Here is a 19,825-nt window from a genome sequence, read left to right on the forward strand (position 1 = left end):
GAAGAGCTGGGTGGGAGGGCAAGTGCCTTTCTTGTGGGTTCAGCACTGGTGACTCCAAAACAGTCATTGCAAATCCCTGGGCTCTGTTTCAGGGGGTGTTGGTTCCCAGGGGGAATTTACTGAAGATTTGCAACATTGAATAATGCAGGCTGATCAGTTTCAGAACCACTGCTCTGCAGCTAAGAGCTGGTGGGGCGGCTGTGCTCAAGCGTACCCACTTTAATGTTGTTTCAGTGTATTTTGTTTTGTTTTCCATTACAGAACAGTATCTCCCTTACCCGTCAGTAAAACTGTTCGGGGCTCCCTAACAGTCCTCAGGTTACATTTGTGCATTTCCCACTTTTTCCAGTCATTAGAAAAAAGGGCATCTACCCCAGTGGACTGCGTGCATGGGCAAATGCACAGTAATTCAGCATCATCACCCTACAGGGGTCTGGGGATTACACCGTGGCTGTGTTACCCAGCTGAAATGAATTGCTTTGCAGCACAGGGAATTCTGCAGTTTCATTACTTTATCAGAGTACCTACTTAATCAGATAGCTTAATTTGCATACCAGTAGCACCTTCTCACCACAGGTAAGGAATGTGAAATGTTCAAGGTTGATTACCTGCAGATGGTGAAGAGTGGTTGACAGAGACGTGGCTGCATCTGTGGGAGAGGCTGGTCCCAGGGCAGATGCTGGAAGCATGCTGACGCTTTTTACTCTGTTGCATTTCTGTACATGTGGTACCCGTGTTGATGATACTTCCCGCTTCAAGAGAGATTAAAGATGACAGAGAAAGATTGTGAAATGCAAAAAGAAGAAGTATCTTCAGTACATTCTTTACAACCTTGATACTAAGAATACAGGACATGTATCAGTTTCTCAGAGATTGAAACTGATTCATATAAAACTTCAAATGTAGAACCTTTAAGTTAAAGTGATCAGCTAAATGCCAACACCTAATTTCTGACTTCTTTTGGCAATTATTATAAAATTACAGGCAGTTGCAGAGTAATGTTACTTGGGACTGTTAGTTAACCCTCAGCTAGAACCCAGAAGGACTTATCATTCATCAAACGTTAGATGGGACCTTTGCACAAATCAGTAGAAGTAGCAGGGAGTGTTGGGTGGTGATCAATCTTGTTATTAAAGACAAAGAAAGACTGAAAACTATCACAGGTTGGAAGACACTAAGGAGACAAGGTGACTAAATGCAATGTGGGATCCTGGAACAGAAAAAGGGAGTTAGTGGAAAAACTGGAGACATCAAAACAAAGTTTGTCGTTTTGTTACCATTGTACCAGTGTTAATAGCTTAGTTTTGATCAAAATACCATGGTGATGTCAGATATTAACATTAGGACACACTGAGTAAAAAGTAGACAGGAACTCCCTATCCCATCTTTGCAACTCGTTTGTAAATCTGAAATTATTTCAAAATAAAAAGTTTAATAATGCATTACAGAACAGCCAGAGTTGTGGCATGTTTAAGATGTGGATCAAAGGAAAAGACATTGTGCTTGTGGTTGAGAGGACATTTTGGAATTTTGGAATAAAGATTGCAGGAAATGAGGAAATCTTAGAAAGAATTTGAGTTTTAAAGAATTTGTAAGCTTTAAATTTTGCTAAGGGTTATACACGTAGTGCCGTTAGCGGAGGACATAGTGGAGCAACAGATGTGCCCACTTGCTAGTTTCACCTCCACACCCTGAGGTAAGCGCTCCACTTCCATTTTCCTTTGAGCTGTCTTGTAACCATGTCACACACCTCCTGACGTGTACTTGGTCGTAACAGCTTTTGTAAACAGGACATGGATGTTAATAATAGCCCCTAATAAAAAAGATAATAAATGTTGTCTATTGTCTAAAGTGTCAGACCTTATTATGAGAGCCTCAAATTAGATGTCAGGACAATGGGGAAAATTTTTTTTAAAGCTAGTTTTTTCGTGTTAAGGACTGTTTACATGACACTGTGTTTTCTAGACATGGATAATTAGCAAAATATCAGTTCCAGAATGCATTTCAAACCTGTTTCCCAATTTTTATATTGCATAATAATTTAAATTCAGAAAATTTAATATGACATCTAAATCCAAATTCAAAACTCATGTTTCTGTTAAACTAGAAGAACAAAATATATCAATAATACATTCACAGGTATCCCTAATTCTTCGGTGTCTCACAGGCACTGGAGAAAACAAAGCACAGTAATTTCCACTCTGCGTCTATTGTCTTGAATACCTGAGAAACTCCTCCCCATTCACTTCCTCTGGGTTCTCGCTCACCCTCCTTGCTGCCTTTTTAGAACTCTCCCTCCCTGCACAGAAATCACTTTCACCTCCACCCCTCCCATATTGCATTTCAAATTGTTCTTTGAAATGTCTGCTTCTCCTATGAGTCTGTAAGCACCATGAATGTAGGGCTATGCCATAGCCATCTTTGTTATCCCAACATTCAACATTGTACTTCCTCATGCTGGGAATCCAGAATTAAGGTTTTCTAGCTTTATTTTCCAACAAAGGAAAGTTTGTTATTTTCCAACAAAGGAAAGTTTGCCCTTTGTTTATGTCCAACAAAGGACAAGTCATGCGTTGAAGCCAATAAAGACACTAGTTCCAAGCACTGATGTAATGGCATGGTGTTTAGTTGTCCACCTATTACATTAAGCAATTTCACTTAGCGGGACACCCCAATACCAGAGAGTCAGGGGTTATGAACTAAGAAACAAAACAATTAATATAGGCTTCATCCATTTACATTTAACCTGTATTTTTATTTTGTGTTTGTGTGTGTGTATGTGAGTGTGTTTGTATAATTCTGAGGCATTACATAATGCAGAATTTGAAACTATGATTTTCATAAATCTTATTTATGACCCCATTCTTACAGGTTAATATAGATTTCAAAGATTTCTCTGTCTTTACTGATTTTCTTCTTTTTATTCCCACAAAAAGGAGCTGGTGGCTGGTCTCCCCTTGTGTCAAATAAATACCAGTGGCTGCAGATTGACCTTGGAGAAAGAATGGAGGTCACAGCTGTGGCCACCCAGGGAGGATACGGGAGCTCCGACTGGGTGACCAGCTACCTCCTGATGTTCAGCGATGGCGGAAGGAACTGGAAGCAATATCGACGAGAGGAAAGCATCTGGGTATGTGCTTTATTGAAAAGCAGTCTGTCGGAGTATGAATTATGCCAGTTACTGCATGTTGCTGCCCATCTGTGAGATCAAGTATAGAAACAGAGCCTCCTAAGTTACTTGAAAATGTTTCCACTGAATGTAAGCCACATGTGACGTTCCAGAATACACCGTCCATGGCTAATTTATGAAATAAGTAAAACAATTTTATAATGTAGGGAAATATTGAAAATGTCTTCCCATTATTCCTTTAAATAGTGTGAAGTCTAAGGAATAAATAAGTCACATACAACTGATTTTATTTTTGTTTTATAACAAACACAATAGTTTATATTGCCTCAGCATTTTTAAATAAAGCAAATTCATTTTCTCTGTGCCCTCTGATAAACTGAAATTTCTGAAAGACCCTGAACATGTAAAAATAGATGTAATGGAGAGTCTCTCTGTGGAGGACTTGTTGAGGGATATGTTGAGTTCCTGCTCCAACAGGAACTTGGGCACCATGTGGCCCCTTGTAATTTATGGACAATAGATCCCTAGGATTCTTTGGAATCATAACTATTTTACATCAGTGACATAGTTCCTACTTCTGATTACATATCCATGCTTCTTTTAGAAGAATTAAATTTTGTTTGCTTAACTTCTTGAATATTAAAATTTATGTAATTTATTCTTTATTTAGCATTTCATATCTTTAAATCACAGTCTGCTCTGAATGAGAAGCTCTAAAAGTAGAGTGTTGTAAAGGTCTGCAGCAGGTTTGCAATTGGCTGATGGGGTGTGGCCTGAAGATTCATCAGGTGGAGAAGAAATTACTTTTTTCTTCTTATTAAAAATATAATTTAGATGGTTGCCAAGAGCCAGGGGAAGGGAGTAATGGACTGTAAGTGTTTTAATGGAGACAAAGTTTCAGTTTGAGAAGATGAAAAAGTTCTTGAGATGGAAGGTGGTGGTGTTTGCACAACAATGTGAATGTTAATGTCCAGAACTGTACACTTAAAAGTGGCTAAAATGCTAAACTTTTTGTTATGTATATCTTACCACAATAAAAAATACACAGTGTATCTTCCATTTAATTTAGGCTAAGAATGTTGTATAACTTAAAAAATTTTTTTTCTTAATTGTCAGAGTAAGAAGAAAATTGTCAGCTAAAAAGCCGTTATGTCTTAGCACATAGCTTATCTATAAAAGTAAGCCGTTATGTCTTAGCACATAGCTTATCTATAAAAGTAACAGGCAACAAAATGATACTATTCGTTGTGTAACAAACTGCCCTCATTTAAATTTCCTTAGAACTCTGTAACTTATTATAACTTAATAGATTGTGGTCTACTTAATTTCTTATCCCTGGAGCTTTTATTAGTTAGTCAATAAATGTTGATGCAAATTGAATCAAGAAAAACTAGTTAGTTGTCTAATACTAGATAAAAGAACAAAGTGGGAAGGGCTATGTGAGTGTTTTTAGGGCTGGCTGACCTAAGGTTTCCAAACAAGTAATTGCCATGTGTATGATCCGAAGCAGATATTAATGTTGTGCTTATTCTAAGAACACCAAGTCCAAAGCAGGGTTAAGGTCAATATTGCTTAAGTAAGTTAAAGCTTAATGAAACATCTACTTACATAGAGAACTTTTGTTCAAACTTAAATATTATTTTTCAAAATTAGTTAACTAATAGTTAATGCCTACTTATTCTTCATTGTATTAATTAAGGTTCATATTTTCGCCCCGCTCCAATCCCATTTGATTGAGCAACTCTAACAATTCTTGTTTTTAGTTAAGCAGGTTGGAGAGGAATCATATGTAAGCATCACCCTCTGCTGATTTCTTTAAAGGTCAGGCACCCTTGGGGAAGTAGGGTCAAGAATATAGTGGCATTATTAATCCTAGATCATGCAGGTGAGGACAGAAGTGGACCCCTCAATCCTATCCATCCTATCACACAATAAACATGGGTAAAGTGGCCTGCCTTACACTCCTGCTGAGCTTGCATCCCTCCCTGTGTCCCCAGCACTTCATGGTGCCTGGGGCCGAGCACGTTGGTAAATGTTTGCTGAATTAAAACGAATGAGTGGAATCTACGTTCTGGCAGGATGCCTTCCTTAGCTCCCTGCTCTGTGCTTCTCTGTAGCCCTTAGTCTCAACTTAGTGATCCTTGAAGCTCCAGTGGAGGTGTTTCTCCTCTCTTACATTTTGAGCTCCTTTAGGAAAAGGGCTCATCCTCACATCTTCTGCGTGCACCACCATGGGTTAAGTGAATTCATCTCCTAATCTGGGCCCAACTATACACAACTGGCATTGACACTAGTTGATGATTCTGACATTATACTCACAGTTTCTTTAAAAATTGGGCTGGTTTGGCTGCTTTCCAGACCTCTCACAAAATGTCAGCTGCTCTTAAAAATCAACCATACACCTTACCAGAGGTTCTACCCCTTCTTCACGTGGTTGTTTTAGATATGAATTGCTGATGTTAACTTGAGAATGAATTTAAGATTTTAAAAAATGTCCTTGAGATATTATACTCTTCATTAGTGACAGTAATATGTTTATTCGTGGTGCCATTTACTTAGTTTCCTATCGCTGCTGTAACACATTTTCATGGATTTAGTGACCTAATACAAGACAGAGTTATTATGTCATAGTTCTGTAGGTCTAAAGTACAGTAGACCTGGCTGGGTTCTCTGCTTAAGGCATTTTTCCTGGAGGCTCTGGGGAAGACTTGTCCTTCAAGGTGTCTGGAGATTCCCAGAACCTTCCCCAGGTTCCATGATTTGCTGGGAGGATTCACAGGACCAGAGTGTAGTCATACAGCTATGATTTAGCACAGTGAAAGGACACAGAGCAAAATGAGCAAAGGAAGAGGGTGCTTGGGGTGAAGCCCAGAGGAAATCAGGCCCAGGTTTCTACAGTCCTCTCCCAGGGAAGTCATACGGGACTAGCTTAATCCCCCAGCAGTGAGTTATAGAAACCCACATGGAATATTACCAACCAGGTGAGCTCATGTACTGGGGGCTGGTCATGTAGGCACCCTCTGCCTTGCATGTAACAAAATCCCAGACTCCCAGAAGGAAGGCAGGTATTGAGTATGAACCACAGTGTCTGAACAAACATTAGGCACAGTAAGCCACCTTTATCATTAGAGTCTTGGGAATGGGCCAGCCTTGCAAGCAGGCCTTTCCGAGGGCAGCAGTCAGGACTGCCCTCCTGATGCTTCTGCATACACACTCACTCACTTCCTTGTGGGTGTAGGACTGAGACTCTGATCTCCTGTAGGTTGCCAGCTGGGGGCTGGTCTTTGCTCCTAGAGGTTTCCCACATCCCTTATGCTTTCTGTGTGGCCTGTTCTTGCAGCAGCGGGTCAAGTCCCTTTCATCTTTAAATCGCTCTTTGTTCTTGTTCTCCTTCTGCTGCACCTCTCTGATTTCCTCTTCTTCTAGCTGGAGAAAGTCCTCTACTTTAAGGGCACATGTGGTTAGACTGGATCGACTTGGGTAATCCAGGACAGTCTTCCTAACCATAATCCCATCTGCAGAGTCCCTTTTGCCATGCAAAGTAACATATTCACAGTTCCTTTCTTTAGGGCCTGGACATCTTTGAGACCTTTCTGCCCACCCCAGTGTATTTATACATCTCTGATTTTTTTTTCTTTCTGCATTTGGTATCCTTTCCTAGCAAACACATTTCTCATTGGATCTGAAGATGTTTTCCAGAGTCATATGAAGTCATGTTGCAGGGGTATCTGAGCACCTGCTCGCAGTTGGTGTGTCACAGGTGTCCCCCCTGAGAGGCTGCTGCCCCGCCATCACTAGTGTAGCTCTCACCCACAGCAGTGTCCCCAGCTTGTGGTCTCGCTGATGTAACCTTGACCCCCAGCAAGAAAGACTGTGTATTGGCTTTCTTCTCAGGAAGCCTCCTTCTACTTTTATAAGAAAGTCCAAATCAAGCACTCCTTCTCTGGCCTTAAAAGTTTTGTGGATGTTCTCCCTGTCCTAATTATTTTAAGTGACTTTTCTTGTTCTTCTGGGTCTATCTGCTGTCTGTGCTAACTTTGTCCACTAATACATGTTAAGTCTTTCCAAATTCCAAAAACTCTGAGAAAAAGGTCTATCCTAACTCCTTACTGAAAATGGACATGAGATGAGAATAAGACAAAAAGTCTTTACTTACGTTACTTTGGGCAAGTTGTCCATATGCTTTGCCACATGTCTGCCATGGAATATTAATTAATATGTGAAATGCAATGTATACCTCTCTAAATTCTCAAAATTATAAAATTGAGACACGGCTGGCCACAAAGTCTTTGACTAAAGGATTTGAGGACTGCAGGTCCAGTTACTGAAGGCTAGTTATCCAAATTGACTTTCTTAAAAAAAGAAATTATGTTCTTCACTGGTGATATGTTCCACTTTAATATTTTTTCTTAATGAGTGACTGCTTCCATGGCTGAACTGGATTTCTATGTGAAAATAACCCAAAAAATTAAACAAATACTCAGATCTGTGAAATACATTCCAAAAGGGTTTTATTTAAATGGAAATATAGGCATGTGTCTTACATGACAGAAAAGGCATCACCATCTCTCACCAAGGGATGCACTACATCTCAGGACATACAAACTCTTTTGATGTGCAGAGTAAATGTCCTCACTTGAAATGTAGTGGAAGAAGTATCACTGTTTGAACAAGTTTAGAAGGGGTGCATTTCCTATACGATGTGAACAATCATGGTTTATATCGGTCATTTAGTAAACCAGGTGGCTTGACCTAACTCGGTGCTAAACGTCCATAGGACTTAGAAGATGAGTTTGCAACTTCAGCCCAACTAAATCAGGAAGTGGCCAGAGTCTTAGGACGCTGAGGATCATAGAACAGCATTGCAGTGAGCAGTGCAGCAGATCAGTGATCACTGACAGAGCTCACTAATGTTTATTTTCTACTGTTTCCCTGAGAATATGTCAGCCAACACTTACATCAATCTACTGTGACTCTTAGATTCATTACAAGAATTTTGTGGGGCAGCCCTTGCGAACCAGGATTCTTACCTGCAAGCTAATGTGAGCTCTGAGCTCCCTGGGGGCCTCTGGACCAGGCTGGGGAGAGGTGTGGGCGCCAACCACTGTCCTGCTCTGAGTCTGGGTCTGTGAGCATCCCTGGGGGGCAGGAGAGGTCTGTGAGTGGGCAGCCTAGAGCGCTGGCAGTATTCTAGAGGGCTGTTGGGGCAGCTCCATCACCACCCTCCTGGGCACCTATTTGGTCTTCTTGGGACCCTCTAGCAAGCCTTGTCCTTTCCAGACCACCTGCCTGCCCTGACTCTGTCTCTTCTCCCTCCCCGTTCCAGTTGTTTGGGAACAATGGGCTGACTCAATGAGAGCCAGGCCAATACCCACCTCTCCTCTCGGGAGACCGTGCCTAATGGTGTCCACTGCAATGGTGTCCTCTGTTGAGGCTTATCTGGCCCAGGGACCACTGGGTCCCTATTGGCCATGGGGACCTTTCCTCCTGCAATTCCTGGGTGTTTTTTCTTCTATTTTATCAATACTTTGTCTTCATTCTCATCTCCTTACTATTTCTCCCTCTTCTCCTCTATCCTTCTATTCTTTCCTTATGTATTTTTTCACCTTTCATTAAATACTTTTCTCCTTATTTCTCTCTTCTCTCTCCATTTTCCCCTATATCCCTCTTCTATCTGTATTGTTACAAATTCTAGAAAATCAACTTGAATCAGTCTAGGTAATTTGGGAATCCGACCACACGGAGAAGGGGAGGATTTAGCTGGGTCTCTGGAATGGCTGTAACTAAGAGGCAGCCCTGCCCTGTGCCTTCTGTGGATTAGCTTCTGGCATTCATTTTCCTATATTGGTTCAAAAATCTGAGGACATGCTCGGACTTACTTGGCTCTGGCTGAGGGGAGTCTCAGATCTCACCACCTGTGAAGAGCTGATCTGATCAGGACGGCTCCCAGGCCACCCTACACTTAGCACCGAAGCCCCTGGATTGGGGGGTGGGGCCATGTAAAGACTTGATGTCCACCCTAATGGGGGCACTTAGAAGGGAGGGATGCTGGGAGGGCCATATTATCAAATTTCCTGTTCTTTGTCTCTCTCTCCATGACCTTTTGCTTTCTTTTCTATTTCTCTGCTTTCCTCTTCTTATACATCTTATCTTTCTACTCCTCGCCTTCCTTTTTTCTCTATGAATTAAAGGACCTAGATTGCTATGAGTCCTGCTACTCAACATGTAACCTACGGACCAGCAGCATCACCCGGGATCTTGATACAAATATGGAATCTCAGCCCCCACCCCAACCTATTGAATAGAATCTTCATTTTAACAAGATGAGCAGGGGATTCCAGTACAAGCTAGATTGTGAGAAGCACTGACTGGGATGAACCAAGTCCCATCTGTGGGGGAAATTGTTTTGCCCCTTAACTATCCTCCAGCTGCCTGGATCAGAGGAGACTGTGCCGCCTGCTCTAGGATGCAGCTTATCCCACGCACGTGTTAGCCTGAACAGGTGATGCTCTCTGTAACAGGGCCTCAGGAAGCTTGCTCCAGTGCCCTCTGACTGCAAGACACCCTCTTTCTCCCTGATAGTCACCAACCTAGGGGGGCGGAGCCCAGGTATTTTCTCATTGTTATCAGTGAATAACAATCAAGTGGTTAAAGTTAGTCCTATCTTTGAGAACTATAATATTTCCTGAATCGCTATACTCTGCATTCATTAGGAGTTTATTCTTCATATTAAAAACTCATCAGAACTCTAATTCAGAAGTTATATCCTTTATGAATTTAAGATGGAAATTGTTATTCAAAATGCATTGAATTAAACTTAGAATTTAAGTGCATTTTTCTTCCTATGCAGGCCCTTTGTGTGAAAAAGGCATTCTTCTAGGAAAGGACTGGCAAAATATATTTGAGAAAAATAAGAAAAGAAATGACTTGAAATAAACATAAATTCTAGTATAAATAATTCTATTTAATAGATTTCTTTCGCCTTGAAAAAATAGGTAGCAGTAGGTCCTTAAATGAATATAAAATAGACATAGCAAATCGTTTGAAGCTTTGTTCTTCTCTAGATCATTTCCAACCTAGAACACCAAGTAGACTAATTAATAAGGCTAATTAATATTGTATTGAAAGATTCACAACAATCTCACAGTGCTCTAAGAGAGCAACAAGGGTGACCCCAAATTTGCAGGGCAGAAAAAAGACACGGAAATACTGGAAGCATGGGGGTTGGAAAGGTGACTGTTTGTTATACCTGCACCACTTCATTTATTTAAGAGAAAGAGCTGATGCACATATGGCAAAATATTTACCTTGTTAAAATAAATCTAGATTATCAGTACATGCATATCTGTTTTGGGGGGATGTTTGAAATATTGCATAATCAAATTAATAAAGAATATTGGATTCAGGTTTAAAAGAATTACGTTTACTCGGTATAAATAGAAAGATCATATGACTGTGTAGTTTCAGAATAAAGAGGGATAAGAACAGTGTCAAATCATAATAAGAAAAACTGGACTCAGAGATAAGGAGGGTTTGTATGTAAGGAAGCAGACACTCTGCTAAGTTTGAAGCTCTATTGGTAGAAGGAGCAGAAATTCTCTTGACAGAGATTCCTGCTAATTCAGTCATTTAAATATATGTTGGTTTATTTCAGGTCTAGGTTAATACATTTATTGCTAATGAGTTGATGACTCAACAGAGCCAAGCCCCACATCAGGGAGGAGGTTGCAAAGAAGGGTCCATCCTACCACATCAGGTAAGAGGTTGCAAAGAAGGGTCTGCAGAGTGTGCCTTGGCTGTCTGAGGCTTGTGCCAGCTCCAGGCTTGCCGATTTCAAGTTTGGCTCTGAGACTGGGTGGTTTTGGGCAGAATAGGAGCAGCATTTCAATGATTCTGTATCGATCTCTTCCATGTACTTGGCCTTGTCAGGGACACGGCCCTCTCCTTCCTAACCATTCACCTCATTACGTCAAGCGCATTGATCCCCGAGGCAGTGACTTTGTACCATGGACAGTCTTGTTGATTGCACTTACCATTGTGGACCACAGTTGAATTTTCTGTACATGTCTCCCCCTTCTGGGCTGTGAGAGCCGTTAGGTCAGGGATTAATCTCCTCAGAGGGCCAGGGCTATTACAGATTCTCAATAAGGAGTTGTTAGATTGAGTTAAGGAAAAGTTGCTGTTCTCAAACAGACCTCAACCCAGATGGTTAGTTAAGTTAAAACTTAGCCAACTGTGTGATGCTGCTTGTGTGATGGGAGGCTTTCAGTGCCAAGCCTGAGTGTAACAAGAGGCTTAACACTTCTTCCCCACAAAGTTGTACAAGGACGATGCCCTACTGGACCTGAGAGAGAGGTGGTTGCATTTGCCCTTCATCGCAGGTCTCAGTGACAATAGAGATAAAAGCTGGATTTGGTCTGTCGACAACTCTCAGAGCAGCTGAAAAGGTTGAGGCAGAGAAGTGAATGAGACACCTGAGCTGCTACCACAAAGTAGCCGATGGGTCCCTGGAAACCCAGGATCCAGTAACAACTGCCTCTTGCCAGGGCCAGCTGCATTCGGTGGGTGTGGAGCGCCCTTCCTTCCATTTGTCGATTACAATCCTTCCCAACTTGAAAACCTTCACTCAAATCCCTTTTACTCTGTACTAAAATTGTGTCGACACGCCCTTCTTTTTCTACTCCTAGGATTTTTCATTTTTATTTCTCAAGTATTACTTTTCTTTTGCCATATTTATTCACCTCGTGCTTATTTCACATCAATTCTGGCATCAGGGACTCCAGCTTGTTTATTCCGATATCCTTTGTACCTACTTTATTGCTTTGCAAAAGTAACGATTTTGCTCATTTGAATTGCCAGGTGTTATCAGGTTGGGAGGGAGGGGTGTGGTGGTGAGTAGAATTTTAAATATGCAGCAGGATAAATAGCAACTCCTGAGACATCTTACAAATGACAGTTTTACTTTTCCTGGAATGAAGTAGTTCCAGAAGTGGTGTTATTAGAGATATATGGAAATTAGGATATATTTTATGAAAAAGGTAAATCTTAAACAGTAATATGAACAGAGTATGGCAGAGTTGTGGGGGAAATAGCTTTAGAAGTAGACTTTTTTATTCATTTGGGAGATGGCAAAAGTATTGTTTTTGATCAAGAAAAGTAAATGATGGAAAAAGTGAATTTTTACCAAAAAAGGTGCTCCGGCAACAGACTCATTGAAAGGAAGTGCTGCAGAGCCAAGTTTTGGGAAGGTGGAAGGCAGGACAGCCCAGGGAGCATCTCACCAGGGTTTCATGGAAATTCTTCCTCGTGACTGCAGTTCTGGCAGCTTAGCTTCATAGGATGTTGTACTAATAGTGGGTCTCATAGGGAACGACAGTCAAAGTCTACAAATTCTGCAATTTGCACACATAATGTAAATGTACAGAAGGCACAGATATGGTATGTACTTCAGGCTATTCATGGGTGATTTCCTGGGTCTGTTGTTTTGACATAAAAGACTCAAGTGGTTTGGTACCACACTAATTGGGATCTTGAGAAAATGGCCCACAGCAGAGGTGGAGTGTTTAGAGCACTGCTGTGTTCACAGCCCTTGATAACTCCTATGGTTTCTGCACTCTGCAGTCCTATGCCACTTAACAGTTAGAACACTTTTCTGCCTTTGATGCAGACCACATTTTATATATTTGTATAGACAAAAGCAATGATGAAATTTTAAAATTTTGCAAAACAGGAAGACAGGCTTTGAGTACTTTTTTTAATATTAATATCACAGTCTCAAAACTCTGAGATGTTGAGAATTTCCGATCAGCAAACCTCAAACTTTCAGAGTGGCTAAGACTCGGGCAGCAGTTGAGAAGCTGGATGCTGTTCAAGCATGTTTAAGGGTCTCAGACAGAGAGAAATATTGGTTTAGACCAGGGGCCAGCCAACTTTCTCTATAAAGGGACAGATAATAAATATTTTTGGTTTTGTAGACCATGCAGTCTCTGTTGTGACTGCTCAACTCTGCTGTTGTGTGAAAGTAGCCAGAAGCAATATGTAAATGAATGAGTGTGGCAGTGTTCCAACAAAACTTTATTTAAAAAGCCACACAGCCAGCTGGTTCTGGGTTTAGGTTGCCTACCCCTGGTCTAGTCCACTTTGTATCTATTTAAGGTATGATGTATGGATTCAGTATGAAGAAATGAAAATTACAACATCAGTGTGACACAATGTAACCTCTCACACTTGAACTCCACAAAACCTTTGCTAATACTCTCGCTTAGGACAGTCCTTTTCAAACTGTGTCCTAGAAAAACTTTCTTTTCATTTTAAATGTATGCATGTAATTTGATGTCTTTCAGAATAAGATATCGATAGTATACATCTGATCTATGATATTATTACATAGCATTTAGCATAAAACTAAGGTTAAAAAGAGAATCAATTTAAAGAAAACTATTAAACCAATAAGAAGTGTTATACTGAGTACTTAGTGAGTGCCTGACACTGCTTCATGTGCTTTATACATATTTATTAAACACATCCTCACAACAGCCCTCTTATGCCCAGTTTACAGAAAAGGACACTGAGGCATGAAAAGTTCAAGTTCACTTTCCTCAAATCACAGAACTAGTTAGTGATGGAACAAGGATTTGAACCCTAGCTGTCTGGCTGCAGGGCCCACACTCAAACCACCTTACCACAGTACAGAGGATTAATGTTGGAGGTGAATAAAGTGATGATACAGGATGGGGATCCTCTTCCTCAGGGCATGGGAAGTAAGCACTCTCAGACAGTGCTGGTAGGAGCATAAAATGGCATAAGATGGGGATATGCCCAAAGCATATACCCAAAGCGGGATCTTGAAGAGATGTTTGTACACCCATGTTCATCACAGCATTATGCACGTCCTTGGAGGACAATTTCTATCAACTTAAGTGCTCAAAAGCACCCGCTATTTAGAGCGCTGAAGATGACAGCCCAAAAGGAGTAATGCTTTTAAGTCCTGTCAATATATCGTCTACACCAAGTAACAATTCCACTTCTAGGAGTTAGTCCCACAGGAACACTCAGAGGTGCACAGAAAGTGCCTGTAAGAAAACTAAGTGCATTGTTTACAGTCAAGATCCAGTTTTCTGTCAATAGGTGAACACAAAGAAATTACGATACTCCATTTTATGGAATAATATAGTATTATATGGAATTCATTCCTTTGAAAACAATGAGGTTATTTAATTAATTGATCTGTTTATTTATTTGAGGTAACGTTGGTTTAAAACATTATATAAGTTTCATGTGTACAAGATTATCAAATGCATTTATTCATAATGAGATTTAAGAAACATTTTTTTTTTACAGCTAGGAAAAGGGATGTATTTATTGTGCTTCCATTAGAAATTTCCAAGATGAACATATACGTATATGTGCATGTAAATATAATTAGACTATTTCTGGAAGCATACAAGATAAATTATTAATAGCATTTCTCATTCTGGGTAAAGATATGCCATGAGTACACGATGAATGGTATTTTTAAACTACATGCGTATATTGCTGTTCAATTCAATACCAGGTTTTGAAAGGATTAGAGGAAAAAAAGCAAAGGAAATACAAAATAGTTTTTTAATTGTGGTAAAAAAAACATAACATTAAATTTACCATCCTTATCATTTTTAAGTGTACGGTTCAGTGGTGTTAAGTATATTCACATTGTTGTGGAATAGATCTCTAGATCTTTCTCATCTTGTAAAGCAAACTTAAACCCACTAAACACAAATTTCCCTCCCCATCCCCTCAGCCCTTGGCAACCGTCTCTCTACTATCTGTTTTAATGATTTTGACTACCTCAGATACTTCATATTAGTGAAATCATACAGTATTTGTCCTTTCGTGATGGTTTATTTCAAGTAGCATAATGTCCTTGAGTATCCATATTATAGCACAGGACAGAATTTCCTTCTTTTTAGGGCTGCATAATATTCTATTGTATGTATATCCCAGATTTTGTTTATCAATTGCTATGGTCTGAATGTTTGTATCCCACCAGAATTCATACGTTGAAATCCTAACCCCTTAAGGTGATAGTATTAGTAGGTAGGGGGTTTTGGGAAGTGACTAAGTCTTCCACTAAGAAAGGGCTTAGTGACTCATAAAGAGGCTCCAGAGAGATCCCTACCTGATTCCAACATGAGAGAATGCAACAAAAGTCTGAGACCCAGGGCTCCCCTGGTGGCGCAGTGGATGAGAGTCTGCCTGCCAATGCAGGAGACACGGGTTCGAGCCCTTCTGGGAAGATCCCACATGCCGCGGAGCGACTAGGCCCGTAAGCCACAATTGCTGAGCCTGCGCGTCTGGAGCCTGTGCTCCGCAACAAGACAGGCCGCGATAGTGAGAGGCCCGCGCACCGTGATGAAGAGTGGCCCCAATTGCCGCAACTAGAGAAAGCCCTCGCACAGAAACGAAGACCCAACACAGCCATAAATAAATAAATTAATTAAATTAAATTTAAAAAAAAAAAAAAAGTCTGAGACCCAGAAGAGGGCCCTCACCCAAACTTACTGGCACCCTGACCTCAGACTGTCAGCCTCTAGAACTGTGAGCAATAAATTTCTATTGTTTGTAAACCACCCAGTCTGTGGTATTTTTTTATATCAACTTGAATGGACTAAGAAATCTATTCATCCATCTACGGGCAATTGGGTTGTTTGCACCTGTTGGCTATTGCGAATAATGCTGTGATAAACATGGGTATACAAATATCCCTTCAAGATCCAGATTTCAGTTGTTTTGGACATATACCCGTCAGAGGAATTGCTGGAGCTTATTATGCTAATTCTATTTTTACTTTTTTTGAGGAACCTTCATATTGTTTTTTATAGTGGCTGCACCATTTTGCATTTCCACAAGGGTTCCAATTTCTCTGCATCCTCCCCTAAATAGTGTTTTTATTTGGTTCCCTTACCCACTGAAATAGCCTCAAGATATGTGGGGAGGTGCAATCCACATGGACCCTGAGTGCTTGTGTGCTCTTTCTAGATAGGCTAAGAGTGAAGGCTCTAGCTGCATTTTATCCGGGCCATTCTCAGGGTGTGCTAGAGAAACAGCAGTCCTGAGAGATGAGAGGCCAGCCTCCCCCAGGCAAGGAGCAGGTCTGCATCATCTCATTACAAGAGCAGTGAATCCCCCGAGCGTGGTGCTTGATCCTCTAAGGCAGCCCACTGCCTGCAGCATCATCCGTCCTGGACCCTTTGCATTACCTGTAGCGCATAGGGAGGTTCATGGGAAACCGAGGCAGTGTTCACTAAGCCGTGTCTCTGCCATGTGAACAGCTTCCAAAATGGTGCCATTTCTCAGGTGTCTTTCTGGATGACCATGAACTCTACGACGCTCAGTCTCTCTGTGCTGGTGTTTGGAATGCTTTCAGTTATCGTCTTTTCTCTTTCATGGTGCTTTTGTGCTGATCTTGTTTCCCAGATTATACACTCGACCTAAATTATGTCAAATATAAGATCTGTGTACTAACTGTTAGAAGTCCAACCATTTATATGGCCTTTTTATGAAACATAAAAAATATAAAAATATGCTCATTACTTACTTGAGATTTTCAGCTCAAATTGGGATTTAGACTTAAGTTTCCTTCATGTAAGTAGATTCTAAGTCATTTCCACAGTGAATATATTCCTAATACAGGCTTTTAGATGATATAGATAAGAGTAAGTACTATTTCAACTTAAGAAAAACCTTTTTGGGTGACTTTCTTCTTTTTTAAAAATTAATTTTATTGAAATAGAGTTGATTTACAATGTTGTGTTCATTTCTGCCATGCAGCAAAGTGATTCAGTTATGTATATATACACATTCTTTTTCATATTCTTTTCCATTATGTTTTATCACAGGATATTGAATATAGTTCCCTGTGCTATACAGTAGGACCTTGTTGTCTATCCATTCTATATATAACAGTTTGCATCTGCTAATCCCAAACTCCCAATCCATCTCTCCCCCAGCCCTCCTCACTCTTGGCAACTTCAAGTCTGTTCTCTATGTCTGTGAGTCTGTTTCTGTTTCCTAGATAAATTCATTTGTGTTGTATTTTAGATTCCACATAGAAGTGATAGCATCTGATATTTCTTTTTCTCTATCTGACTTCACTTAATATGATAATCTCTAGGTCCATCTGTGTTGCTGCAAATGGCATTATTTCATGCTTTTTATGGCTGAGTAGTATTCCATTGCATATGTGTACCACGTCTTCTTTATCCATTCATCTGTCGATAGACATTTAGGTTGTTTCCATGTCTTGACTATTGTAAATAGTGCTGTAATGAACATTGGGGTGCATGTGTCTTTTCTAATTATAGTTTTCTCTTGATATATGCCCAGGAGGGGGATTGCAGGATCATATGGCAACTCTATTTTTAGTTTTTTGAGGAACCTCCATACTGTTTTCCAGAGTGGCTGCACCAGTTTACATTCCCAGCAACAGTGTAGGAGGGTTCCCTTTTCTCCATACCCTCTCCAGAATTTGTTATTTGTAGACTTTTTAAGGATGGCCATTCTGACTGGTGTGAGGTGGTACCTCATTGTAGTTTTGATTTGCATTTCTCTAACAATTAGCAGTGTTGAACATCTTTTCATGTGCATGTTGGCCATTTGTTTGTCTTCTTTGGAGAAATGTCTATTTAGGTTTTCTGCCCATTTTTCAATTGGGTTTTGTTGTTGTTGTTGTTATTGAGTTGTATGAGCTGTTTGTATATTTTGGAAATCAAGCCCTTGTTGGTTGCATCATTTGCAAATATTTTGTCCTAGTCCGTATGTTGTCTTTTCATTTTGTTTATAGTTTCCTTTACTGTACAAAAGCTTGTGTGTTTGATTAGGTCCCATTTGTTTATTTTTGCTTTTATTTCTATTGCCTTGGGACACTGACCTAAGAAAACATTGGTACTATTTACGTCAGAGATTGTTTTGCCTATGTTCTCTTCTAAGAGTTTTATGGTGAGGTGGCTTTCTTCTGGCATATATAAGGGTAAGCTAGGGCTTCCCTGGTGGCGCAGTGGTTGAGAATCTGCCTGCCAATGCAGGGGACACGGGTTCGAGCCCTGGTCTGGGAGGATCCCACATGCTGCGGAGCAACTGGGCCCGTGAGCCACAACTACTGAGCCTGTGCGTCTGGAGCCTGTGCTCCGCGATGGTGAAAGGCCCACGCACCGCGATGAAGAGTGGCCCCAGCTCACCGCAACTGGAGAGAGCCATCGCACAGAAACGAAGACCCAACACAGCCAAAAATAAATAGATAAATTTATTTTTTTAAAAAAAGGATAAAATCAATCAGTTCAATTTAAAAAAAAATAAAATAAAATAAAAATAAAAGGATAAGCTGTCTCTGAGATTTTATTACATTGGTTTGGATGCATGGACAGGAGTGCATCTGTCTGCCATGCACCCTAAATACCTATAGGGTGAGCTCCGGACGTGAAGCACATGACTCATCTTCCAGTCATTTTCCCAATTACCCTGTGGTATGCTTGAAAACCTCTGCTTATTTTATTGGCATACTCTACCTTTCACTTTGTCCTTGAGGAGGGATCAGTTAAGAGCTAAGGAAGAGCAGTTTTGAAGAAGAGTCGAAGGTCAGGGCATTTTTCTAGAAGGAGCTGTGCATAAGAAAGAAGAAGGACAGGTGGTGGAAATACCAGAACTTAGCCTCACACTACAGCTATGGCCAAGGGAGCGAAGTTCAAAATAAATAATGTTTGATGTGCATTAGGCAAATGAAGTTTATTTGGATTTGAACTCCTGTCTTCTCTTTTGTGTTTTTTAACGTTCTTAATCATTCAACCTGAATGACTTATCTTCCTCTCAGAGCTTTGAACATTTTAATGATTCAGTATCCTTCTTTTTTAGAAGAGAGAGAAGAGAAAAATCACTTGAGCAGTGGAAAGAGATCCCTGGGGAGCTCTTGTGTATGCTGCAGCAAATGCTTTATTAGCTAAAGTTCCCACTGATGGAAAATTCAGACATAGGAAAAGCTCCTACATATTGGAAGAAAATTTGAGAGTTACCAAAAAATATCGTCAGAATGGAATGCAAAATGACTGTGGCAACACTTTTTCATCCATATATACCCAAGTAATAATAAGTGAAATGGTCAGTGAATTACATCGCCAATAAGTTTTCTATCCTTAGATTAAATAAATAATAAATACATGAATCACTTATTAAAGGAACCTGACTGTGATATCTAGGGTCTTTTGAAAACCCTCCCCTGTCAAACAGTACAGGGCACCTTTAAACTGAAAGGAATTAAATCTCTCCCTGTATTAGTTTCCTAGGGCTGCTGTAACAAAGTACTGGAAAATGAGGGGCTTAAAACAACAGAAATTTATTCTCTCATAATTCTGGAGGCTGGAAGTCCAAAATCAGTGTCTTGGCAGGGCATGGTCAGGGCAAGGGTCTCGGGAGAATCTCTTCCAGGTCATTCTCTTAGTTTATGATGTTGTCAGGAATTCTTGGAGTTCTTTGGCTTGTAGATCATCACTCCAATCTCTGCCTCCACTGTCATGGGGTGTTCTCCCTCTGTGTCTTTATTTCATCTTCCCTCTGTGCATGTCTCTTCTCTTCTTGTAAGGACCCAGGTCATATTGGATTAGGGTCCACTGTCATGACCTCATCTTAACTTGATGACTTCTGCAAAGACCAGATTTCCAAATAAGT

General features: G+C 40.4%; 1 protein-coding gene across 8 annotated transcripts in view; it reads left to right on the plus strand.

Annotated features, from left to right (window-relative positions):
• The window catches only part of LOC130706619 (contactin-associated protein-like 3), a 171,776-nt gene that overhangs the window by 123,755 nt on the left and 28,196 nt on the right, over positions 1-19,825 (plus strand). For 4 of the 8 annotated variants that reach the window (XM_057539310.1, XM_057539304.1, XM_057539305.1 and 1 more), the window contains one exon: positions 2,937-3,130. In XM_057539310.1, the coding sequence (XP_057395293.1) occupies positions 2,937-3,130 (194 nt within the window). Of the gene's footprint in view, positions 1-2,936; positions 3,131-3,823; positions 4,195-10,784; positions 10,887-19,825 lie in introns of those variants that run through there. The other 4 variants (XM_057539307.1, XM_057539308.1, XM_057539309.1 and 1 more) reach the window with 2 other exon arrangements.

The sequence above is a fragment of the Balaenoptera acutorostrata genome, unplaced genomic scaffold (assembly GCF_949987535.1).
Source record: "Balaenoptera acutorostrata unplaced genomic scaffold, mBalAcu1.1 scaffold_339, whole genome shotgun sequence".
NCBI lineage: Eukaryota > Metazoa > Chordata > Mammalia > Artiodactyla > Balaenopteridae > Balaenoptera > Balaenoptera acutorostrata.